The 20,945-nt window shown below is 34.4% G+C and overlaps 1 protein-coding gene across 4 annotated transcripts in view; it reads left to right on the top strand.

Annotated features, from left to right (window-relative positions):
* LRBA (LPS-responsive vesicle trafficking, beach and anchor containing) overlaps positions 1-20,945 on the top strand; it is a 566,714-nt gene that overhangs the window by 316,304 nt on the left and 229,465 nt on the right. For 2 of the 4 annotated variants that reach the window (XM_005871408.2, XM_014543868.1), the window contains exons 38-40: positions 9,460-9,584; positions 17,352-17,498; positions 20,009-20,145. In XM_005871408.2, the coding sequence (XP_005871470.1) occupies positions 9,460-9,584; positions 17,352-17,498; positions 20,009-20,145 (409 nt within the window). Of the gene's footprint in view, positions 1-9,459; positions 9,621-17,351; positions 17,499-20,008; positions 20,146-20,945 lie in introns of all 4 variants that reach the window. The other 2 variants (XM_014543867.1, XM_014543866.1) reach the window with 1 other exon arrangement.

The raw sequence follows: 20,945 nt of genomic DNA, 5'->3' as shown, positions 1-20,945 counted from the left end.
GGCATGTGCCCTGACAGGGAAACGAACCATGACCATACAAATGCCTTTTACCAGTCACTTACAATATAACTTATTTTAAAACTAGAGGCCCTGCGCACAAAATTGGTGCATGGGTAGAGTCCCTAGGCCTGGCCTGCGATCAGGGCCAATCTTTGCCCTGCCCCCTGCTGCCGCTGGTTACCCTCTGTGTGTGGGGCCACTGGCAGCGTGATTGGGGCCTGACGCTACCGCATCTGTTGCCACCCACCCCCGGTTTCTGGTTCCCCATTGGGCTATCAGAGCCTGCTGGCTGGGGGGAGGGACCAAAAGTTTGGCCAGCAGGCCTCGATTAGCTGATTGGTTGTTCTGCTGTCCAGGTCCAGTTGATCTGCATATTACATATATATATATATAATTTAAGAAGCTCCAAGTCAAAGCAAACACATGCACTGACATTTTATCCTACATATTGAGAAATCCTCTACATGTCCATTCCCAAGGAAGGGAGAATGGGGAATGATGGGTAATCGGTGTGTGTGGGATTGTTTTTTTGGGGGAATAAACAATCTATAATTAGATTACAGTAATAGTTGCACAACTCTATCAATACTAAAACCCATTGCATTGTATACTTTAACAGGTGAACTTTATATCATATAACTGTTTAAAACACAGAAACATAAAAGCTTCTTTTCCTTCTTTGTCCTTATTTATGCAGAATTAAATATTTCTGCTCACCCACAGCTTTGAAGAGTCTGCTTCTTTGTCCTTTATGGCCCCCTTCTATTTGGATTCTCCTATTATCTCACTGACTGAAAGGAGCAGTTGCTTTCTTCTCTGTTTCATTGATCCCTTTCTCTTCTGCAATATTTTAAATATTGGAATTTCCCAGATTGTATTCACACTTTTCTCCCATCCTTTGAATATAATTTCCTCTGGATCTAGCACACTGCCTAGCTTATAATAACTGCTTGGTAAACTTTTGTTAGATGAAGGTCTAATTCACTGACTCCCAAAGCTGATAAATCTCCTAATTCTATATCTCTGGCCAGGCTACTTTTTTGAATTCCCAAGTTATATTGCTTATTTATTAGACTTTTCTGCCTAGACATTATTAGGTATCTAGGACACGATTATTCTTCCCTACCACACCTACTTAACCTGCATCATTTCAGTTAAGTAGCATCTTTATCCCCTCATTGCCCCCTTTGTCACAAACCAGTTTTATTCTCATTATCTCCTTTTTTTCATCTCCCATGTTGAATGTCTCAGCAAATCTAATCTATCCCGATTCAAATATGTCTCTGGAATCTTAGCCTCTAGGCTCCAAACCCTCTGCCTTCTTTTATTTATATTGCTGCCATGTAACATGCAAGGCTGATCGGATTAATCCTGTATTATTGAGGAAGCTTGGTTGTCTCTTTTATAGGATATAAAAGTAACTATTTCAGTTGACTATACAAGCCCTTTTGAAATCTGGGTTCTAAACCTTTGTTTCCTATCTTAGCTATTGCTACTCTAAGGCTACTTTTTTAAAATTATTATTTCATTTTCTTATTTCCATCACCATTTATCCCCTCCATGCCCTCTTCAATCTCCAGGTGCCCCCCCCTCGCCTCACCCCCTCAGCCACCACACTGTTATCCATGTCCATGAGTTCTCTCTCTTCTCTTTTTTGCTGGATCCCTCCTCCTTTCCCTCCCCACAACCACCAGACCTGTCTGCCTGCTCTCTATCCATGAGTCTGTCTCATATGTGGAATTTAATGAACAAACTGAACTACTAAGGCTGCTTTGAAATGATCTTTCTTACTTGAACTTCTTTAGATAAAAGTGCCTTTTTAGGTCCCCATGCCTTTGTTTATGCTCTTTTTTCTGCTCTATGATGTCCTTTCCATTTTGCCCAGCAGATTCCTGTTTGTCATTTAAGTTTCTTTAAAAAGTCATCTTGTTCATTCTTTAATCGATTATTTACTAAGTTCCAGCTTTGTTCCATTTACTGTGCTTGGTCAGTGAATTAGACACAAATCCTTGTCCTCATAAAACTTACAAAATAGGTCTTCATTGAAATCTTAATGAAATCCTCAATCCTCCCAGGCAGGGTTCATTAGTACTTTGATTTTAACTATAACAGTGTCCAATAAGAATTTCTACAGGAAATGTCATGTGAACAGCTCATTGGTTTTGAAGTCCATGGGCTTATTATTTACTACTGATGGGTGAGACTTAGTTTCTTCTTCTTTAAAATGAAAATACCAGTATTTAATCATGGCAGGGTTTTTGTGAGGCATGGTGGTAATGAACATATGAAAGAGCCCAATGTCTAGCATCGAGTAGCCCAATGAAGTAAATGCTGTCTATTTCAAAGTTATGTTATTTTTTATATTTGATCATTTCCTTATCCTAATTATAGCACAAAGAAAATTCTAGGCCGAGTCCAGCATAATTCAGTTGTGTGTATCAAAATCTAGTACTTAGTTGGCACTCAAGAAATGTTTGGTGAATTTTTAAAAAATTAGATGTCGGGAAAATAGATCAGATTTGTCTAAATAGTATGGCTACTGAGGTGAGTTTTAGGGCTTTTACTAACCAGCAACATAATCTATTTAAAAAATTTTTTTCAGTTGTGTTTTGTTAGAGTTTTAATTGGTAGTACAATTAACACTATATATTTATTTTCTCATAACTTTGCTTACTGGTAAAAATGCAGACTGAATAAGAAAATGGTTAACAGGCTAACAGCAACTAGGAAAAGCTTGGGATTATTTTTCGAATAATTGACTTTGTTGCAAAATTGTATTTTTATAAAATACTCGAAGTAACAGCTAATTGATGATGGGTATCTACATGCCTCTAAAAGCAAATGAGGAAATGCACTGAATAGTACAATGCAAATATTCATAACTACATAAAATATTATTTTACATAAGTAATATAATGATGCTTTAGTGACTCAACTTAATATCAAATCCCTATGTCAGGCCTCAATAAAGAAAGAATTCTGCTGTAGAACATGTCTCTTCCCCTGGAATCCATACATTTGAACGGTTTTGCTTTCATTTCATTAAGACAGCACAGTCCATAGATCACCTGCCTTTGACATATAGTTGGTACTTGGTAAACAGAGGTTTTAGTTAATATTTTTTCTGCCTATCTGCATGACGGCACCGTAGAATTCAGTTTGTGAGATAAAGCATTATTTTATGTTGTATGATACCCTATAGTACCTGAACATTATTTCACCAGGATTTATGCAGAAAGTGAAACCCCTGTAGAACTTAAGCACTTCTATCTTCTAGCTGACAATGCACTGAAAATGTTTACTTTTTTTTTTAGAGGTTACTATTTATTTTAGTTGTAATGTCTAGCATGCATTTTTAACCTAAAAATATGAAAATAGAAGCTAGCCAGATACAGGAGTTATTAAAACAGGTAATATAAAAATTTAAGAATAAATATGAAGTACTAAACTTTTCTAGGATTTAGAACTTTCTGTGGCCAAAAGAATTTATTACTGGCTTTTGTAAAGTCATAAATATTAGGTATTGTCACAAGAAAGTGGGTAAGGTGGAAAATGGAAAATTTTTCTAATATAATTTCTTTGTGACAGTTCTTTTTTAAAACTAGCATTCTTTTATTGATGTAGATCCAAATCACATTAAAATGACACTAAAGCCATTGAGAAGAGAGATGTATATATATCTGGCTAATTTGAATAACAAGTGCCAATATATTTAGGCTATAGGATTAGTGGAATTAGTGGAATACTTATATAGCTATCACTGATTTCAGTAATTAGCATTGTTTTACTTTAATACACTATCAAGAAAGTAATCTTCCTTAAAGTAATATGAACTTCATGACTTCATTGAAATAAATGTTAATGTTTTTCTTTTGTTTTTGATTGCTTTATTCTACATTTTGAGTTTTGCCTGTTTTTTGACAACCATATCTGTTCCCTGGTCTGAACACCTTTTCCTGTAGCAGAGGAATAAGTACTGACCATGTGACTGCTGCTGATAGCATTGGAAGTACCTTGTTCAGGTTCCTATCTCCAAGATTAGATTTAACTGTCAGAGAGAGGAGCATGAGCATTGTATGGAGAGGGAAAAATATAGGCATTCTCATAGCACCCTATTGTTCTCACACAGCCTTCATATAGCAATGCAAGCCAAGCATTGTACAACTCCAGAAGTGCCACTTACACACATTTTGATTTGAACCATGTTCCCTGGAATTGTGCAGTTTAATAGCCACTTAATAAAGTTCTGCTCTATCATACATGTTTTTTTTTGAATTATTATTATTTATTTTCACATTTGTTTTGTCCACCAGGTCAGTGACAGTATCTTTTTTTGAAGTCTTTATTTTTTATTTTTCAATTACAGTTGTCATTCAGTACTATATTAGTTTCAGGTGTGCAGAATAGTGTTTAGACATTTATATAACTTAATAAGTATTTCCCCCATAAATCTAATACCCACATGACATTACACATAGTTATTACAATATTACTGACTATATTTCCTATGTGTATTTTACATCCCAGTGACTATTTTGTAACTACCAGTTTGTACTATTAATTAATTAAGGTAGGAGGAAGAGAGAAAGAATAGGAGGGAGAGAGAGAGAGACACAGAGAAAACATCAATGTGAAAGAACATTGATTGGTTGCCTTCCCTATGTGCCCTGACCTGGACCAGGGATTGAACCTACATCCCAGGTACTTGCCCTTGACTGGACATTGAACCTGAAACCCATCTGTCTGCAGGCTAACACTCTTAACTACTGTGCCACATTTGTGCTTCTTAATTAGGGACAATATCTTAATAGTCTTTATATCCCTAGTATCTGGCTAATGGTAAAGAAAGAGTCAATCATTGTTATTAGAAAATAGTTTAGAATTCTGTTTCAATATTTATCTATTCATACATTGTTAACTGGCTTATCATACTTTCTTTGAGGAAAAATGAACTTTAAAAAATCTATAATTTACGTGTGGAAAATAATAGATTATTTTTGGTTGAATCATTCAACTATTAGAGGAAGAATGTGGGTCATACCTTAGTTATTGATTCTCTGTGAGGTTTGTTTTTAACTCTCACCTGAGGATATATGTGTATTTTTTTCAAAATTGATTTTAAAGAGGGAGGAAAGGAGAGAGAGAGAAAGAGATGAAGAGAGAGAAACATCTTTTAGTTGGGGATTGAACCCGCAACCTTTTGATGTATGGGACAATGCTCCATCCAACTGAGCCACCTCGCCAGAGCTTGATTCTCTTTTTTAATACTTTTACCTTTTCAAACTGATTTTCATTTTTCCTGTTCTTATTCATTTGTTTTGCCTGACCAATTCACTAACCACAGTGGGCCTAGGAAAGGGAATAAATTGCTATCTATGCTTGAGTTATGTTTTCTTCTAAGAGTTATTTCAGTAGTCTATCCAATTCTGTGTTTGTTGAACAGAAAATATATATTTTGTATATATAAAATGGCATTTTGTATTCTTTTCTGTATAGATTGTAGTGATATGTTAAAGATGTGTGTATACAAACACATAAATGTAAAATATTTACATTTATAAAGATAATTAGATGATTTATAATTAGAAAAAGACAATTAGAACTACCTTGTAATTTTAATCTCAGATTTTGACATTAGGCCAAACATGTGGAGAAATCATTAGAAATAAAAGTTAGAACATTTATTTTCAGTATCATCCTCAACTTTCAAAGACGAATGTATTCCTATTAGTCAAAGATTTGAGACTTGGAGGCTGTGTATTGATAGGGGACCTAATTATAGCCCCTTTTATAGGAAAGGCTTTATTTCTAGATCTTATAGATCTCAGGCTCACATCCTTAATTTCAATCATTTTTGTGATCTTAGTTTTAGTTATTAGTGGAAATGGATAAAGATGAAGTTTGTGGATGTTGGCATCATGTACTATTAATATAATTTTGGGGAGTAGATACATAATATAGAGAGGTAGAGGTATACTATATAGTGACCTAGACATATTTGTAAGGCCTCAGAATAAATGATTTCTCATCCATGCTTGTTTTTGTTCCACTGTCTGTTTGAATACTTGGAGTCCTGTTAATTTTACTAACCATACCATGATAGTAACTCTAAAAAATACAATAATTTGTTTTGTTAATTCATAACCTTATGGGGAAAAAGTTGGGTCAATATGCCAAGTTTGCCATTTTTTTATCCTGCTTCTCCTAGCAGGGGCTTTTGGGGGAGGGGATGGCAATATTTCTTAAATGAGAGTGAAATCTTTATGTGGATGATCAGAAGTTACAGTATGTTGATAATTGAAAACTACACATTCTCCTTTCTGATCTTTTCTCAAATGACAAATCATGCCTCTTTTTGGGGAGATAGAATTTTATATACTGAATGTATAACTTGTTGGAGGGAGTTAGGGTGGAGAGGACAAAACATTACACTCTTAGGCCCAGTTTGTTACTATGTAAGTGACTTTAAATATGCTTGTAATTACCCTCATCTGAAAAAATGAGTAGGACTTCTGTCCAAAGAACATGTGTTACTCTCACCAACAGAAATTGGGTGATAAATGCTATTGTTTCAGATGAGGCCAATAAGTATTCCATTATGAGTAACTTCTCTGGGGGTTTCATCCTATGTCACCTAGCACAGTGCTTTTATATGGAGAGACTCTCAAAAATACATTGAAAGTGTTGGTCTCTCTAGGTGATTTTTGTAATTCATTCTAGATTTGTGATCTGAAATAAGTGGTGTTCACTTTGTCTTCAGATTACTTTAAAGCGTTGTACAGGAAGTAGATGACTTGTATGGAAAATATAGTCTTGAGGATATCGCTTATTGTACAGATTATGTTGAGGTATAAAGTTCTTCATTCTGTTTGGGTTATATCTAAGTATTTTTTAGTTTTGGTAAAATATTTACATTTGAAGACAGAAATATATAGTTAGTGCAACTAAACCTTATCTTAAACATTTTTTTACTATGCAAACAAATTCTCAGACCTGATGTGTTGCGGCTTTTGTTTCAGCCAAATGTCATCATCGTGACCATTTTTGTTAGTGTCAAAGAGCACAGACATAAATATTATAGTTCTGCTTGCTTCTAATTTTCATTATTATTCTTATACATGCTGTCTTTGAGTTACTTGATAATTTGTGGGTGATTTTGTAATTCCTCTATTTTTTTCTACTGTATGACAAAACCACTATATACACTTTATTAGCCTTCGGTTTGACTTCACTCTCATGCATTATACTACAATCTGTTGTTACCTAATTTAGTAATAATTTTGTAATAGCAGCTCTTATAATTTTAATTGTTATCAAGAAGAATGACATCGTTTAATTTGATTCAAAATTCAGAAGGATGGATGAATGACGAATTAATAATTTACCACCTTTGCATAATACTGAAGCATGGAATATTAGAAGGATTGATGGCAGAAAAGGTTAACAAATTTTAGCAGCTTTCATTAGCTTTACATGGTCATATGTTTGTGGTGCTGACTGAAATAGGCCTTGTAGGGGATCTCAGTCTAGGGAACTAATTACTTGTGCCGATTGCCGCACTGATGAATAGACCCTCATTGTATCATTCCCCTGAAGACGAGGAGCAGCCTGTGATTCACGACTGCATCCTGGCTGATATTTGATAATAATTTTAACAGATAAATGTAGGTAGGCAGAATGATGAAGTGGCTATCCAAGCTCCATGACTATCAAAGCCAAGCACAGAGCCATCTGTGTGCCTTTTCCCCTCTCACCTAAGGAGAATTTTGTTTCATTAATTGAGATCAAACAACTGTTGTCTTTTGCTTGTGTGTATATTCTGTAGGTATTCTTTATTTATTTTTAAATGATAACATTAGTTTTCATTTAAAATTTAAACAGCAAAATAACAAAGAAGGATAAAAGAGTTTTTTAATTTTCTTTTGAGGTCTTTAATTCTTACACTCTTTGGCACTCCATTTTGATTGCATTATATCTCCTCTTTATGCATGATCAAATCAACAAAGGAAATCTTTGGTGTTCGTGTCTATCCAGCATTCTCAGAAAAGAGCATGGATTCCTATTTTTTTAAAAATATTCCTATTCCTATTATTTTAAAAAATATATTTTCTTTAAATAATATACTGTTCGTTACCTATCCTTTTATTAATTTGGGATAATTTTTAATTAAGTACTTATTTATAAATCTTTTGAATTTTGTACCATCTTTAAAACATCTAAACGGGTAACTTTTATGTGGGTATTTTGGGACTGTCAATTGGTCAAGACTACTAATTTGTCAAAGCTGACAGGTACAATTTTATTAGCTCATGAAACACAAGTGAGATTTTATTTTGTATTAGACATTCCTTGCAGAAATTTTGATTATGAATTTTAAAAATTTCATTATCGAGACCCATAGGTTTTCATGCTGTGTATCTATAGTGAATAAATACATTCTGCAGAGATTTTTTTTCCCTTACTATTAGTGTTTTCTTTATAAAATATTTTCCAGCATGTTAGATCACGATTAGTTAATAGGAGAGAAAGTTGACATTTATACATTGCCATGTACAACATCTACATAATTGGGGAAAATATAGAACTTGAAATGAGTGAACCCTTTAAAAAAATACATTTCCAAAAGTATGCTTTTGATATAGCAATTATTGCACATCATATAGCATGTAGTTTTTAATTAAATATAAAAACAGACTACATAAAACAGAAATCCAATCTGATTTGCTTGAAAATAGATTGCTATTTCACTCTATAGGAATGGTTTATTTAAAAACAGTAAATGGAAAAGAAATGCATTTTCTTGTGTTGTTCTAAGCCTCAGGGGCTAAATGTAATGAATATTTTAAGAGATTATTTTAATTAAATTCCTGCACATCTAAACAGAGTAATATTTTATTATCACATACATAACCATGTAACTGAGATATTCATTAAAGTTAACACTTTCTGGACCAAGAATTCATGGTATGATTTACTGACCTTGTGCAAAAAGGCACAAATTAGGAAGAAAAATGAAGGGGGACAGACTTTGATTAATATAGGTAATGCTATACCATATTTATAATAGCCTTTTCCCTATTCTGGTTTATAAATGCAGCCACAGAGAAAGGTGCCCTGCTGAGGCTGAAATGAGGCTGAAATCAGAGCACATGCCACTAGAGTGTGGGGAAACTGATCACACTGTCAGCAATTCATTTCAAAATGATGTATTTAGTGCTCATTTCACCTTCCAAGAAAAAGGAAAAGGAGTTCCTTAGACTGGAAGGTGATATTGTTATTTTCAAGGACATACCTAAGTTAAAGATTGCAGAAAGGGGAGTGTGAGGTGGAGGGAGAATTAAGAGGAAAGGGAGAAAAAAAAAAAAGGCAGAGCAAACAAGGAGAGCTTTATGCAGAAATTCAGTGCTACCACGCTGTTTGATAATTGCTAACATATGTGGCATCTCTGTTTCATTGTAGTCGTCCTCGTGAGTTCTGGCGCCTTGACTACTGGGAAGATGACTTGCGGCGCCGGCGACGATTTGTGCGTAACCCTCTAGGATCGACACATCCTGAAGCGACACTAAAAACAGCCGTGGAACATGGTCAGTGTATAAACCACTCCTTGCCAGTAGCAGCAGGTACAGTACTTGGTAATGAAGAGCATACCTTCATTATTACAAGGCATTGTAAAATGGTCCAACACCACATTTCCTAGTTACCTCAGAAAGAGAAGTTACATTTTTTATAGTTAGTGTAGGGTCCTATTAAATTATGGTGTCAAGTATATTTATTTATTATGTTCACATGCAAAACTTACTTAATATAGGCCCTTTGTTTCAGAGCAGGAGGATAAAATATTTCTCCTTTTAAATGACACATTCAGCTTTGAGTGGATTAATCCAGGAAGCCCGCCTTAAATCCATGAATAACAGAAAGACAGCATTTACAAACCAAATAGGTTTCCAGGTTCTGTTGTGTGCGTATGGTTTTCCCTCAACCAGGGTATTTTAGCATGAGATTATGAAGTGAGAGATGTGGTAATAAATGTCCAAGTGGCTAGATACATTCTGAGCCTTGATTTGTAGGTGGTTGTGACAAATGACTCCTGGAAGAAGAGAATAGGCATTATTTTCAAACGTTCCTGTTCTGCATCATCTTCTTATCAGAGCTTAACAAAACACTTTTCCTATTTTGATATAATGCATATCACTATGATTCAGTTTAGGTAGAAGCCTGATGAGCAAATTGGAAAAACTGAAAAAGTCGTTTGGGTTTGATAATTTATTCTCTTTGGACATATGGTTTCACTTAATATTTTATAATTTTTGAAAGTCTATTAAGATATATTGATTAAGGAAGAAAATGTCCCTCTCCATAGTAAAATTACATTGATTTTATAAAATAAAAATTGGCTATTTTTTTAATAAGTTAAGAAATAGTGTTATTTTCTCTTTTGGGAGGGATTAGTTTAATATGCAGCAGCTTATGGTTAAACGATAGTGTCCAGTATACAAAATACATGTTAACTTACATAAATAAGGATATTGAGAATTTAGATTAAAAGTCTGTGGTCTTAGATTTGGCCTCAGTCAGGCAGCTTAACCTCTTGCACTCAGCCTTAAAGAGCCATTTCTGGAAGAAAATGTCCACAATATGTCATCAGATATAACACCAAATGTGACATCAGTCCTTTAAAATAAATGATCATACAGAGACTAGTCAATAACAAAGTGATCTAAAAGCAATAATAGTCTCAGAGCCCTACGTCTTCAACTGCAGGAGGTGGAGAAGGAGAAATAAGATGTAGAATTAATTAGGCCACTTTTGCTTTTAAGGTTCATGGACTTTTTATGTGGTGTTAGAGATTTCACACACTCACATACATACACACACACACACACACACACACACACACACACACTTCTTTACTGTTTTTATTTTTTTGTTTTTGGTTAATGACCCTTACATTGAAAAATCAGCCTTTTTGTGGTTTTAGCCTTTTCAGTCAAACAGTTGTTACCATGTGCACTTAAAATTTAATAAGTATTTTTCTGTCTTCTTAACTGACATTTCACATTGAGTTGTGAGTTCTGCAGTCAATGAATGAAAATAAGATGCTTTTATGAAAATTTTTTCTTTTATATCTGGAGAAAGGGATTGTTTTCTAAAATTGCACAGAGGCAAACTGTTAGTCTTTTTATCTGAAATATCAGTAACTGACTTTAAAATCTGTGGAATATATTTAATTACAGAGCTTATTAAAATCTATTTTTTCAAAAATAGTATATTTAGCCATTTTGGGGACTATAAGCTTCCTTATAATGAATCAACTTATATTTTGTTGAATTCTACATTTTAAAATAATTATCATGACAACTTTTTTAATACTAAGGCTGATTTAAAAAAGGTATTAGAAATGCTTACTATCATTTAATGAAGATGTTTTAATCCTATATAGAAGCAGATTTCACTCTAATGGTCTAAATAGTAATTGAAAGATTAATATAATATTAATTACTTATCTGTATTTTATTATGTACTTTCACATTGCGAGAGAGAAGTCTATTTAATCATTTTATGCAGTTTTCCTTCTACTTGGTAACACTTTACATTAATACTTAAAAGGCTCTGAAAAGATTAAAAACAAAAATTTAAATCTGAAATGTATATTTTAAAAAATTAATTAAATGTATAGGAGATTCTTCAGTGGTCTTCCAATTAAGAAGATATGTCATATTTAACATAACATTTTTTGAAAAAGATAGAAGCTCTAATCATACTTTGTATTGTCACTTTTATTTTAAACAATAAAGAAATATTAGACAGTTTTGGAACTCAGCACATGGATTGTGCTATAGTATTGTTTGATGTCATCATAATTTATGCTAATATGTTATGTAAGCAAAGAGCTTAATTTTAAAATATTTTTAAAGTATGTTATAGTTGACATTCATTTTTAATTTTGCGTTAATTATAAGTCTTTGTTTTTTATTCCTAACTTAATAACAACAGAAAACTAATGAAAATAAACATAGTAAGAGTCAAGAATGCAAAATAAAACAATTAATATGATCAAAAAGCAGTTGAAATTATAGAATTTAGCGTGGATAAATACTATGCTCTCATGTGGAATTTGAATATTTAAAATAGATATTACTGGCTAATGTCTCGGTTTTATAACTTCTTACTTTTTTATAATTTATTTAACTAAGGAGACAGGACATTTTGAAAATGCAGTATCTTAAAACATAATAAATTATATTATCTTTATTAAAGGACGGCATCTAAATAGAAATGCCATTGGAGATTAGTTATGTATTTTAGTAGTAAGAGCCATCTTTTTTATGGATTGATTTGATTTGAAGGAAAGCCTCTGGTGTAAAGGTGGCAGAGTAAATACCTGAAGAGTGATGTTCTCTGTTCGGGCGATCAATACTAGCCCCATGACTCTACTTCTGGCTACCTTCTAGTTAAAAACAAATTTTTTAATTCTGACAATTTAATTGCCCTTCCCAAGTTCACATTAACTGGCTTGGGGAAAAGGGCTTTAGGTAATTTTTCAAAGAGAGACCCTCCAAAGTGGTTATTTATAAAAGTCACTTTATAATGGGAGATTTCTTTAACATTGCAGAAACTGAGTCATATTTTAAAATTAAAACCAATACTTCCTTCTATGATTAAATATTCTTTATGGAAATTAGCAGCAGCAAGCAGATGTGGATATTTGATTCTTCAGGGCATTTTCTTCCATTTTATAGGTTTAATTTTTATTAGAAATGAGTTGTAATGATTTGTAACATTCTCCTAATGCTCAGAGCCCAGCTTATCAGTTATTTATTACCACAGCATTTTAGATTTGGAAAGAACTTAGGGTAAAGTTTAGTCTTAACTTTATTCTTTACAAAAAAGGAAACAGAGGAATTTTGAAAAGGCCAAGATAATTCTTGGTAAATGTATGACTGAGCCCAGGTTAACCGATGACTAATCAGATTTTTTTTTTTTTTTACCATTGTGCTATGCTGTTTTCTAAAATCCATTGTTAAATATAATGGGCATTTTATATTCAAATTAAAGCCACATGAAACATGTTTCAAATGGTAGAAAGATTGGGTTTAATTCAAACACTGAGAGAATTTAGCAGTAGAATCCTATTGAATTCAAGACATTTTTATTTTGTAGGGCTGTGAATGTTAATAGAAATATATGAGGAGGATTTAACATAGTTTAAACAGTATGTTGTAATCATATAGAATGATACAAGTACCTTATCTGGTTTTGTAGGGATGACAGACCATGTAAAGGTCCTAAATGATACCATTCTCTCATAACTTCAATAATACCAGATACTATTTCTTTCTTTTTATGATTCAACATCTATTAGGTTCTCTGTCTAACACTTTCAGGGAACCTGGGATTATTAGGAGATGAACTTGGTTTGTTCTCCTCATCATTCTTTGTAGTTCCACCAATTTTTCCTAGGGTAAATCTTCTTAACTTGGTACCCTTTGGACACTGCACAAACTATATAAAGTGGAATTATTTTAGGAAAATAGTTGTGTATAAGATATTCTATTTTGTTCTGTTCAGAATAAACAGTTATGCTATGTACTTCACATCACACTAAGTGGATTCCCATATTTATTTTATGTACATTTGAGGTCACTGCTATTTCAGCAGTAATTTTTAAAAAATAAAATGGTAAGTCTTAATGTTTAAAGTTTTACTGTAATATGAATTATTGATTACTAGTTCACTGTGCAGTGGACTTTTAAAAGGAGATTTATATCATAGGTGGAACAGTTTTCCATGTTTTTATTCTGTTTTAATTTTACTTACCTAGCCTGTGTTGAATGGATCAATCAACTCATGTCCAGTGCTAGCTCTGAAGAACCTGAACTTTACATGTTGAGGACCAGCTTCTCTCTGATTCCTCTCATTGCTCTTAGCTTCAGTGAATCTAAAGTCATGATTCAAAGAATGCATTTTTGACAAATTTATCCAATTTATGTAACAATTGTACTCTAGTTATTAAGTTAGTATAAATATTAAACCAGAGTAAAATGTAAGATTAGATGAAGGCGATCTGTTAATAGTGATATAAAAATTTAAACAGTTACCATCTTTGGCAATAATTTGATTAGCCAGAAAAAGACCCGAATCAAGTTTTAAAACTGAACCAAAAATATGTTCTGACTTCATTCAATGAAACTTTTATAAAGTGTAGAATATACTCACATCAAAAGAGTTGATACTTATTTCGATGGTTGATTGAGTATAAGGCAAACAAAAGTTAAAAATATACTTTTCCCAGCACATAAACATGATAATTATCTTTTATTTTATGTTTGGGGCATTTTTGTTCTAATTTTGAAAAAAAAAAAAAAGTTCTTTTGCAGAAAGCTATTAGACCATTGAGAATTGAATGCCAGCGCATGTGGTGTGTATTAGAGTACTGTTGGTAATTTTACTGCTGCTAACTTAAAATCCTCAAGGGGGAGTTAATTACAGGAAAACCATTCTAAATATCAGTAAGCTGCATATTTTCCATGACAAGAGGTTTTTCAGTTGAGGTTGAACAATTCCAGAATCTGAGCTTGTAAAAATAAGTAAATAAATAAAAAGTGCGTGTTTGTATGCGTATAGTAGGCCTAGAATACTTTAAACTTCTTTTCATAAAATTTTATTTAATTCAGAAGTTTCTGTGTTTTAATATGTCAGCATGATGAAAACATTTAAAAAATTTTAAATTCCAGTTGCAAGGGATAAAAAATTATATTTAATGGTCATTTAAGTAAATGTGAATTTATTTACTGAGCTATTTTATATTGCCACTGGCTTCTCTAATTTTTTTTTTGTAAATGTTTGCAGATTAAATGGGTTTTTCTATCTCTTTTTTTTTCCCAAATAGGCTTGGCACACTTTACAACATGTATGGCACTAATCAGAGAAGTAATGAGCAAGGTGTTGAATTTAGTTGTTTTTGATGTGTTTGTCATATATTCATCAGATCTAGGTTTGGAAATGAACATTTTTTTATTCTTTACTTTTTTTGTTATAATTCTGACCTCCCCTTTTAAAATGCACTATGAGAAACGTAAGAATTAGTAAGATAATCAGTAAGTCGCATATGCATTAATATTTGTATAGTGGTTAAGAGCCCAGATTCTGGGGCCACAGACTCCTAATTCTACTTCTCAGTAGCTGTGTTCTTTCTCTGAGCCTGTTTATTCATCTGAAAAGGAGGAATAGAAGAGGTTTATGATAATTAAATGAGTTAAATATGTAAAGTGCTTTGAACACTCCCTGACACATGATAAGTGTTGTTTAATATTAGCATTATTATTATTTCTGCTTAGAAGAAGGAATTTAAATCCAGGAAATGAGAACGTAACATGCTGATTTTATACTAAAATCTGACTGGTAGTTGTTAATTTGTTGTAATGTACTTTATAAGAAAATATAGAAAATGGTGATTTCTCTTGTATTTATCAGTGACCAATTTATTTTTAGTAAAATTGATAGTAAATTGAAAAAGGTCTTGTTTGGACTTAAGGTCAGTGTTTATGATTTCAAAGTAAGGAAACAAATACTTGAAATATAAGCAATGATATAAAAACATATACTGCTATGTTCTTTAAAAGTATTGGGTTTGGGTATATTTCTTTGTAGCTTTTAAAAATATAAAGCCATTTAAAATGGATTCTTAAATTGTTTTCCAAATATTTATTGAGACCTTCATATGTGTGCAGCATAGGAAAATAAGATTTTACTTACCCATAAGAGGGTATTCAGAGCTAAATAATGAAAGCTTTTTTTTCCATGACTTCGTTATTTAATAGAAGGCACCTATGTTCTTTTAAGTAGTGCCATACATATTGTATGTAAATGATATACATGGTGAACTCACAATAAATGATAAAAATAAACTTATACCTTTTAAAGTTATCCATAACCTTACCTATTCATCTCAACGAACCTTTGATTTCTCAGGTTAACCAGGTAACATACATATAGTTTAACTATTGGCATAAATGACAGATAAATATTAGTCATGTTATTGCAAATTGAGGGCTTTATCCTTTGTGGGTTTTGGGCCTTATGCCTGGGCAGAAACTGCAGTGGAGCAAAAAACCCATCCATCTGATTTCCATATCAATAGCTGCTGCCTGGGCAGATCAGGTGCTTTGCCTCTGGGATTTCCCTAGCTGGAAACCAGGGATGGAAGGAGGATGCTAAACTTTCCCTTACGTGACACAATGAGCTTTTAAAAATCAGAATCCAGCAGTCAGTATCTGCTTTTATGTATTTCCTAGGGAGAAAGCTCCTCAAAGCAGCAGAGTCTCTCTGGAGGCACTTGGGGTTTTGAAGTCAGTATTTTGAGTATCAGTGTTTCTTCTTTTGGCTGCACCTCAGCTTCTGTCTGTGGTTCCATTGTTGGCTGTAGGTGCTCCGCAGAGCTGCTGCTTCACTCCTCGGATTTCCTGCAAGCTCTCCCTCCTTTGCCTCGCGTCCAGCAGCCTGTAACAGTGCCTTCGAGTCTGCTGCTCTCCACAGGCTGCTGCAGCTCAGGCAGCATGAGGCTCTTTGCCCAGATGCCTCTCATCCCAGGCTCTCTGTTATGTTTGCCCCCGGGGTGTCTTAGCCCTTTAGTTTAAACACAGGGAGGAGGTAGTGTTTGAGCCTCCACTTAGTTTCCACATTGCCTTGCTCTTGGATATTTGTCTAAGGACTGAAGTGGGGGTGCGGGTGGGGTGCGGGGGTGGGGCAAGGGCAAGGTGAAGGAAGGAGGGAGGGTGGAGTTAAGAGGAAGAGAACACAGCCTCTAAGAACTGCTAGAGCTTTATGAGTGGCAGATATGGCTTCAGGGTCTGGCCTGAGTCCTCATTGGCTGTGACTCTCTCCTAGCTCTGACTCTTCTTCCTTCTGGATTCTCCTTCACAGTCATTCCCCAAACATTTCAAAATGTTTATCACTATATTATCCCAGGAATGTGAATCGGTCTTCCTTATTTTTCAGTGTTATGTAGGTATTATTTGTAAAAATAGGTTCTGATTTTTTCTGTTGACAAATTTCCAAAAATGTGCTGCTTTTGAACCTTCTCCTGCCCTAACTATGAGTAAATAAATGGTTCAGTGAGCGGTGCAAGGGTCAGATTTAATGGGATTAGGGTGCTTGTTCAGGGTAACATTAGACTAGGTTTGGGGAATCCCGTTTGTCAGAAGGATCATGCGTGCCATCCCAGTCACTTTCCCCAGTGTGGATGACTCCTGTGCAAATGATTGCCCACCTAGCCTTACCACAGTTCCCTGCCCCTCTGCCAAAGTGCTCTTCGGGGGCTGATGGACAGCTTTGTTTCCTTCTCATTTCAGCTGCAGATGAAGATATCCTTGCTAAAGGAAAACAGTCCATCAGGAGTCAGGCCTTAGGAAATCAGAACTCAGAAAACGAGATCCTCCCTGAAGGCGACGACGACACTCTGTCATCCGTGGATGAGAAAGATTTAGAGAATTTCACCGGTAAATTCAGTGCTTGTGCAGATATTTCAGCTTGCTCTGTGCCAATAAGCATCTAATTACTTACTTTTTCAGCGGTGACCACTAGGACTACTAAGTTTACAACCACAATTACACAAGATAAAAATTTTTTGTGCCCTCAAACATTTTCCACTAATCTGCAACACTTTATCCTTTATTTTCTTATGCTGTTCGGTCTCCACCCGGCTCATTTTAATGAATTATTTTCACTGAAAAAGAACAAAAGTTTAAAAGCAGCAACAACAAAACAAAATTGCTTCACCCATTCCATGGGAGTTACCTAATCTCTGTAATGTGAGAGTTATAAGTAGAATTCTGCCAATTGTTTTGTAAATAAAGCTTGGAGGCAGATAAGCTATTTGCTTTGATATACAGATCTTAGTGAACATGCTGCATATACCTTTAACTCCCTCAAAAACCCATTTCAGGAATGCTGTGGCTTTACACAGGATTCACATATTTTACCTGTTGTAGGAATTTTGATTTGTACTCTGCAGATTTTCACTTTTACTTCCCTAATGGGAAAAATTCTCTTGTTTAGCCTGAAATTTTAGTCATTCATTAAATGGCTTTTTTTTTTTTTTAATGCCTGTGGCTCTGTCCCTCTATGAGGAAAGTCTGAAAGATTCTATGATTTCTTTAGGGAAAATTATATAACCTGTTTTGATCGTTTTCATTTAAGAGAAAAGGCATTAGAAATCTTATATTTAATGACATATATGTTCAACCTGTGCTACTATGCAGTGAATGGCAGTGAAAAGCCAAAATGCATAATAGCATCTTTTCTGATGACCTGTGGACCTCTATGTAAAGTAAAGTAAAATTAATTGGAGCATAGTGTGAGGGACTTAGGACAGGAATGGAGAATAAGGTGGACAATGCTATTCTCTAGTCTTTTCCTTCATATCCATTTACCCATTTCCTCCTCCTTTATTTTGCTTCTATTCTTGCTACTAGTAATACATTCATACAGTAATAGAGGTGAAAGGGGAGTTTAATTATATAATCCTGACAATGGCAATAGGATTAGGAAGTAATCCACACTAATAAAGTGGTGTGGGTTAGAAATGAAGTGGAAATTGTCAGGGGTCTTCTTTAGGACCTAGGCTGGCCTAGCTCCTGCAGCTGTCTGCTTACCCTGTAATTGAATGTCTGAGAGTGATTGAAAAAATGTTATTTCTTCTCAGGATTACATGCTAATGTACAGAGGGCAAAGGAGACAGCAAAAGAACACATAGCTGCTTATTTCATCCATTTATAGGGATGAGCTTTGGGAAATCATGGCTGTTCGTAGCTATCTGCTGCCCATCTGCAGACACAATGTATTTGTACATTGGGAATAGAGGGCAAAACCTGCTCTGATCTCTGCAGAGCATCCCTTCTATTGTCCTACTGGCACACATTAAGATTGATGCGAGATTAAGGACCAACACCCTTCTAACAATCGATAGAAATGTCAATTCATCTGAATTTTGAAACACTTATTCACCCATTGATTACCTGAATAGGTGTGCTGTGTTTATAGGCACTGTATTAATTCAGACCTCTAAGTGCCAATCTTCTCTTGCTGTTTTCTTCACCTATAGGATTTGTACAATGAAGAATTGACATGGGATTTCAATTTCTTACTATATCGAATCTTTACATAAATCTATATGTATATATAATATAATCATTATTTTTAGTTATTTTAGATTTAGCTCTAATATACTTTGTGCTTTTCTATCTGTATTGAATCTATTGTTTTCAGTAGCAGGCTGATTTGTCTCTTTGATAAGCCCTGTGGAGATTTGATTATTCCAATAAAAATTCATTCACTTGGAAACCCACCCTCCAGCTGTTTACTCCCAGAGTCCCTGAACTACACTAATATTAGATTTGGAAGCACTGAACAAAATTTAACAGTGGAAAGGCAGGCTTAGAAAATAAGTATTTTTACCAATCTTTCATGGGGAAAGTTATTACGGAAGAGGCTTTGTGTCAGCCTGGCACAAAATCTTTACCAGAGAATATGGTGTAATGTTTCTCACTTTGCTAATAAGCTAGTGATCTTTTTATAATCATGCCTCAGCCAAACTCTAAACTAACCTCTGGCCTTGGGAGCCTATTGAGTCCTCCTTGCTGCTGGTTGTTGTTCCATGTTGTTTGATAGCCTGAGGCTTGTTTTCTAAATGGAATGTGGATGGACTTATTTAGGCAGAGCTGCCCTTTTTTCCAGATTAGACCAAAGCTTTGCAGACTCCCAGTAAAATAATTGCATCCTAGCTTACTGTTATCATTATTTGCCTGTTATAAATCTCTTAGTATGAGAACCCTAACTTTGCATTTTCAGAGGAAATTTGGAGGGCACAACAGAATTTGTGTAGGAGTTGGCAGGCAATTTGGTGCTAGGGGTGAGAATTTTTAAATTAAATAAAATTTCTGCTTGAATCTATTTGAATTTTTGAAAAATGTCATTCCAACTTATGCAGCTTGCCTTTTCCTTTTGGCAGGTCCTGTTAGCCTGAGCACACCAGCTCAGCTTGTGGCCCCCTCTGTTGTAGTAAAGGGCATTCTTTCTGTCACCTCCTCCGAGCTCTATTTTGAGGTGGATGAAGAGGACCCCAACTTCAAGAATATCGACCCCAAGGTGAGATGATGAGGAGCGGGCTTCATTTTTATGGAATTGTATTTTTCTTTGGATGGGATGGTGCGCTGTTATTAAGTAGGATTGGCATTGGTAAAATCTGACAGACTTAGTTTGAATTTCTTGCTGATTTCTCTGTCTCTTCAGGCAACTATTTTCTTTAGCTTATGGCTCCCTTACCAGTTAGTTGGATTATTGAAGTTTATTTAGATTCAAAAACAATTCCCACTTAATTGCATTTATCATTAGCTCATTGAAGGGTGGGGGAAGAACCTCAGGGAATATCTTCTATAAATATATTTTGCCTCAAAGGGTCCAGGGTGAATTAAGCTACAAAATTCAGTGAGATCGAGAGACGAATTATTTTGTTTAGCCTTTCTGCTTTCTAGGTATAATACCAATATATCACTCTCCTTGCTTTGTCCTCATGACTTACTACTCTGTTGTGCATGCGTGTCTCGTGTGTGTATGAGGTACTCTGTTTCCCATTACCTGAAGTCGATTTTACAAGGCACTGCATAATTTCCTATTCTTAAATGAAAATGTAATTTCCCCTTTAAAATGTACTTCTGATTACTTTTCAGACCTTGGCAACTTTATTTTACTAAGAAACATTTGTGGCTAGGCCGTAAAGCCCAAATTAGGTTTATTTCATGAATGTGAATGGTAGGATTTGTTCTGAGAGGAAAGTCTCGTTTAAAATGAGCAAAATAAGCATCGTGTAGAAAGAAAAGTGGTTTAAAAAATTGGAATACTTTATTTTACACACTGATAGCTTTTGTGTGTGCATACTACATACATAG

Source organism: Myotis brandtii, unplaced genomic scaffold (assembly GCF_000412655.1).
Source record: "Myotis brandtii unplaced genomic scaffold, ASM41265v1 scaffold34, whole genome shotgun sequence".
NCBI lineage: Eukaryota > Metazoa > Chordata > Mammalia > Chiroptera > Vespertilionidae > Myotis > Myotis brandtii.
Note: the sequence above shows the minus strand (reverse complement) of the source record. Positions and strands in the feature narration are given on the sequence as shown.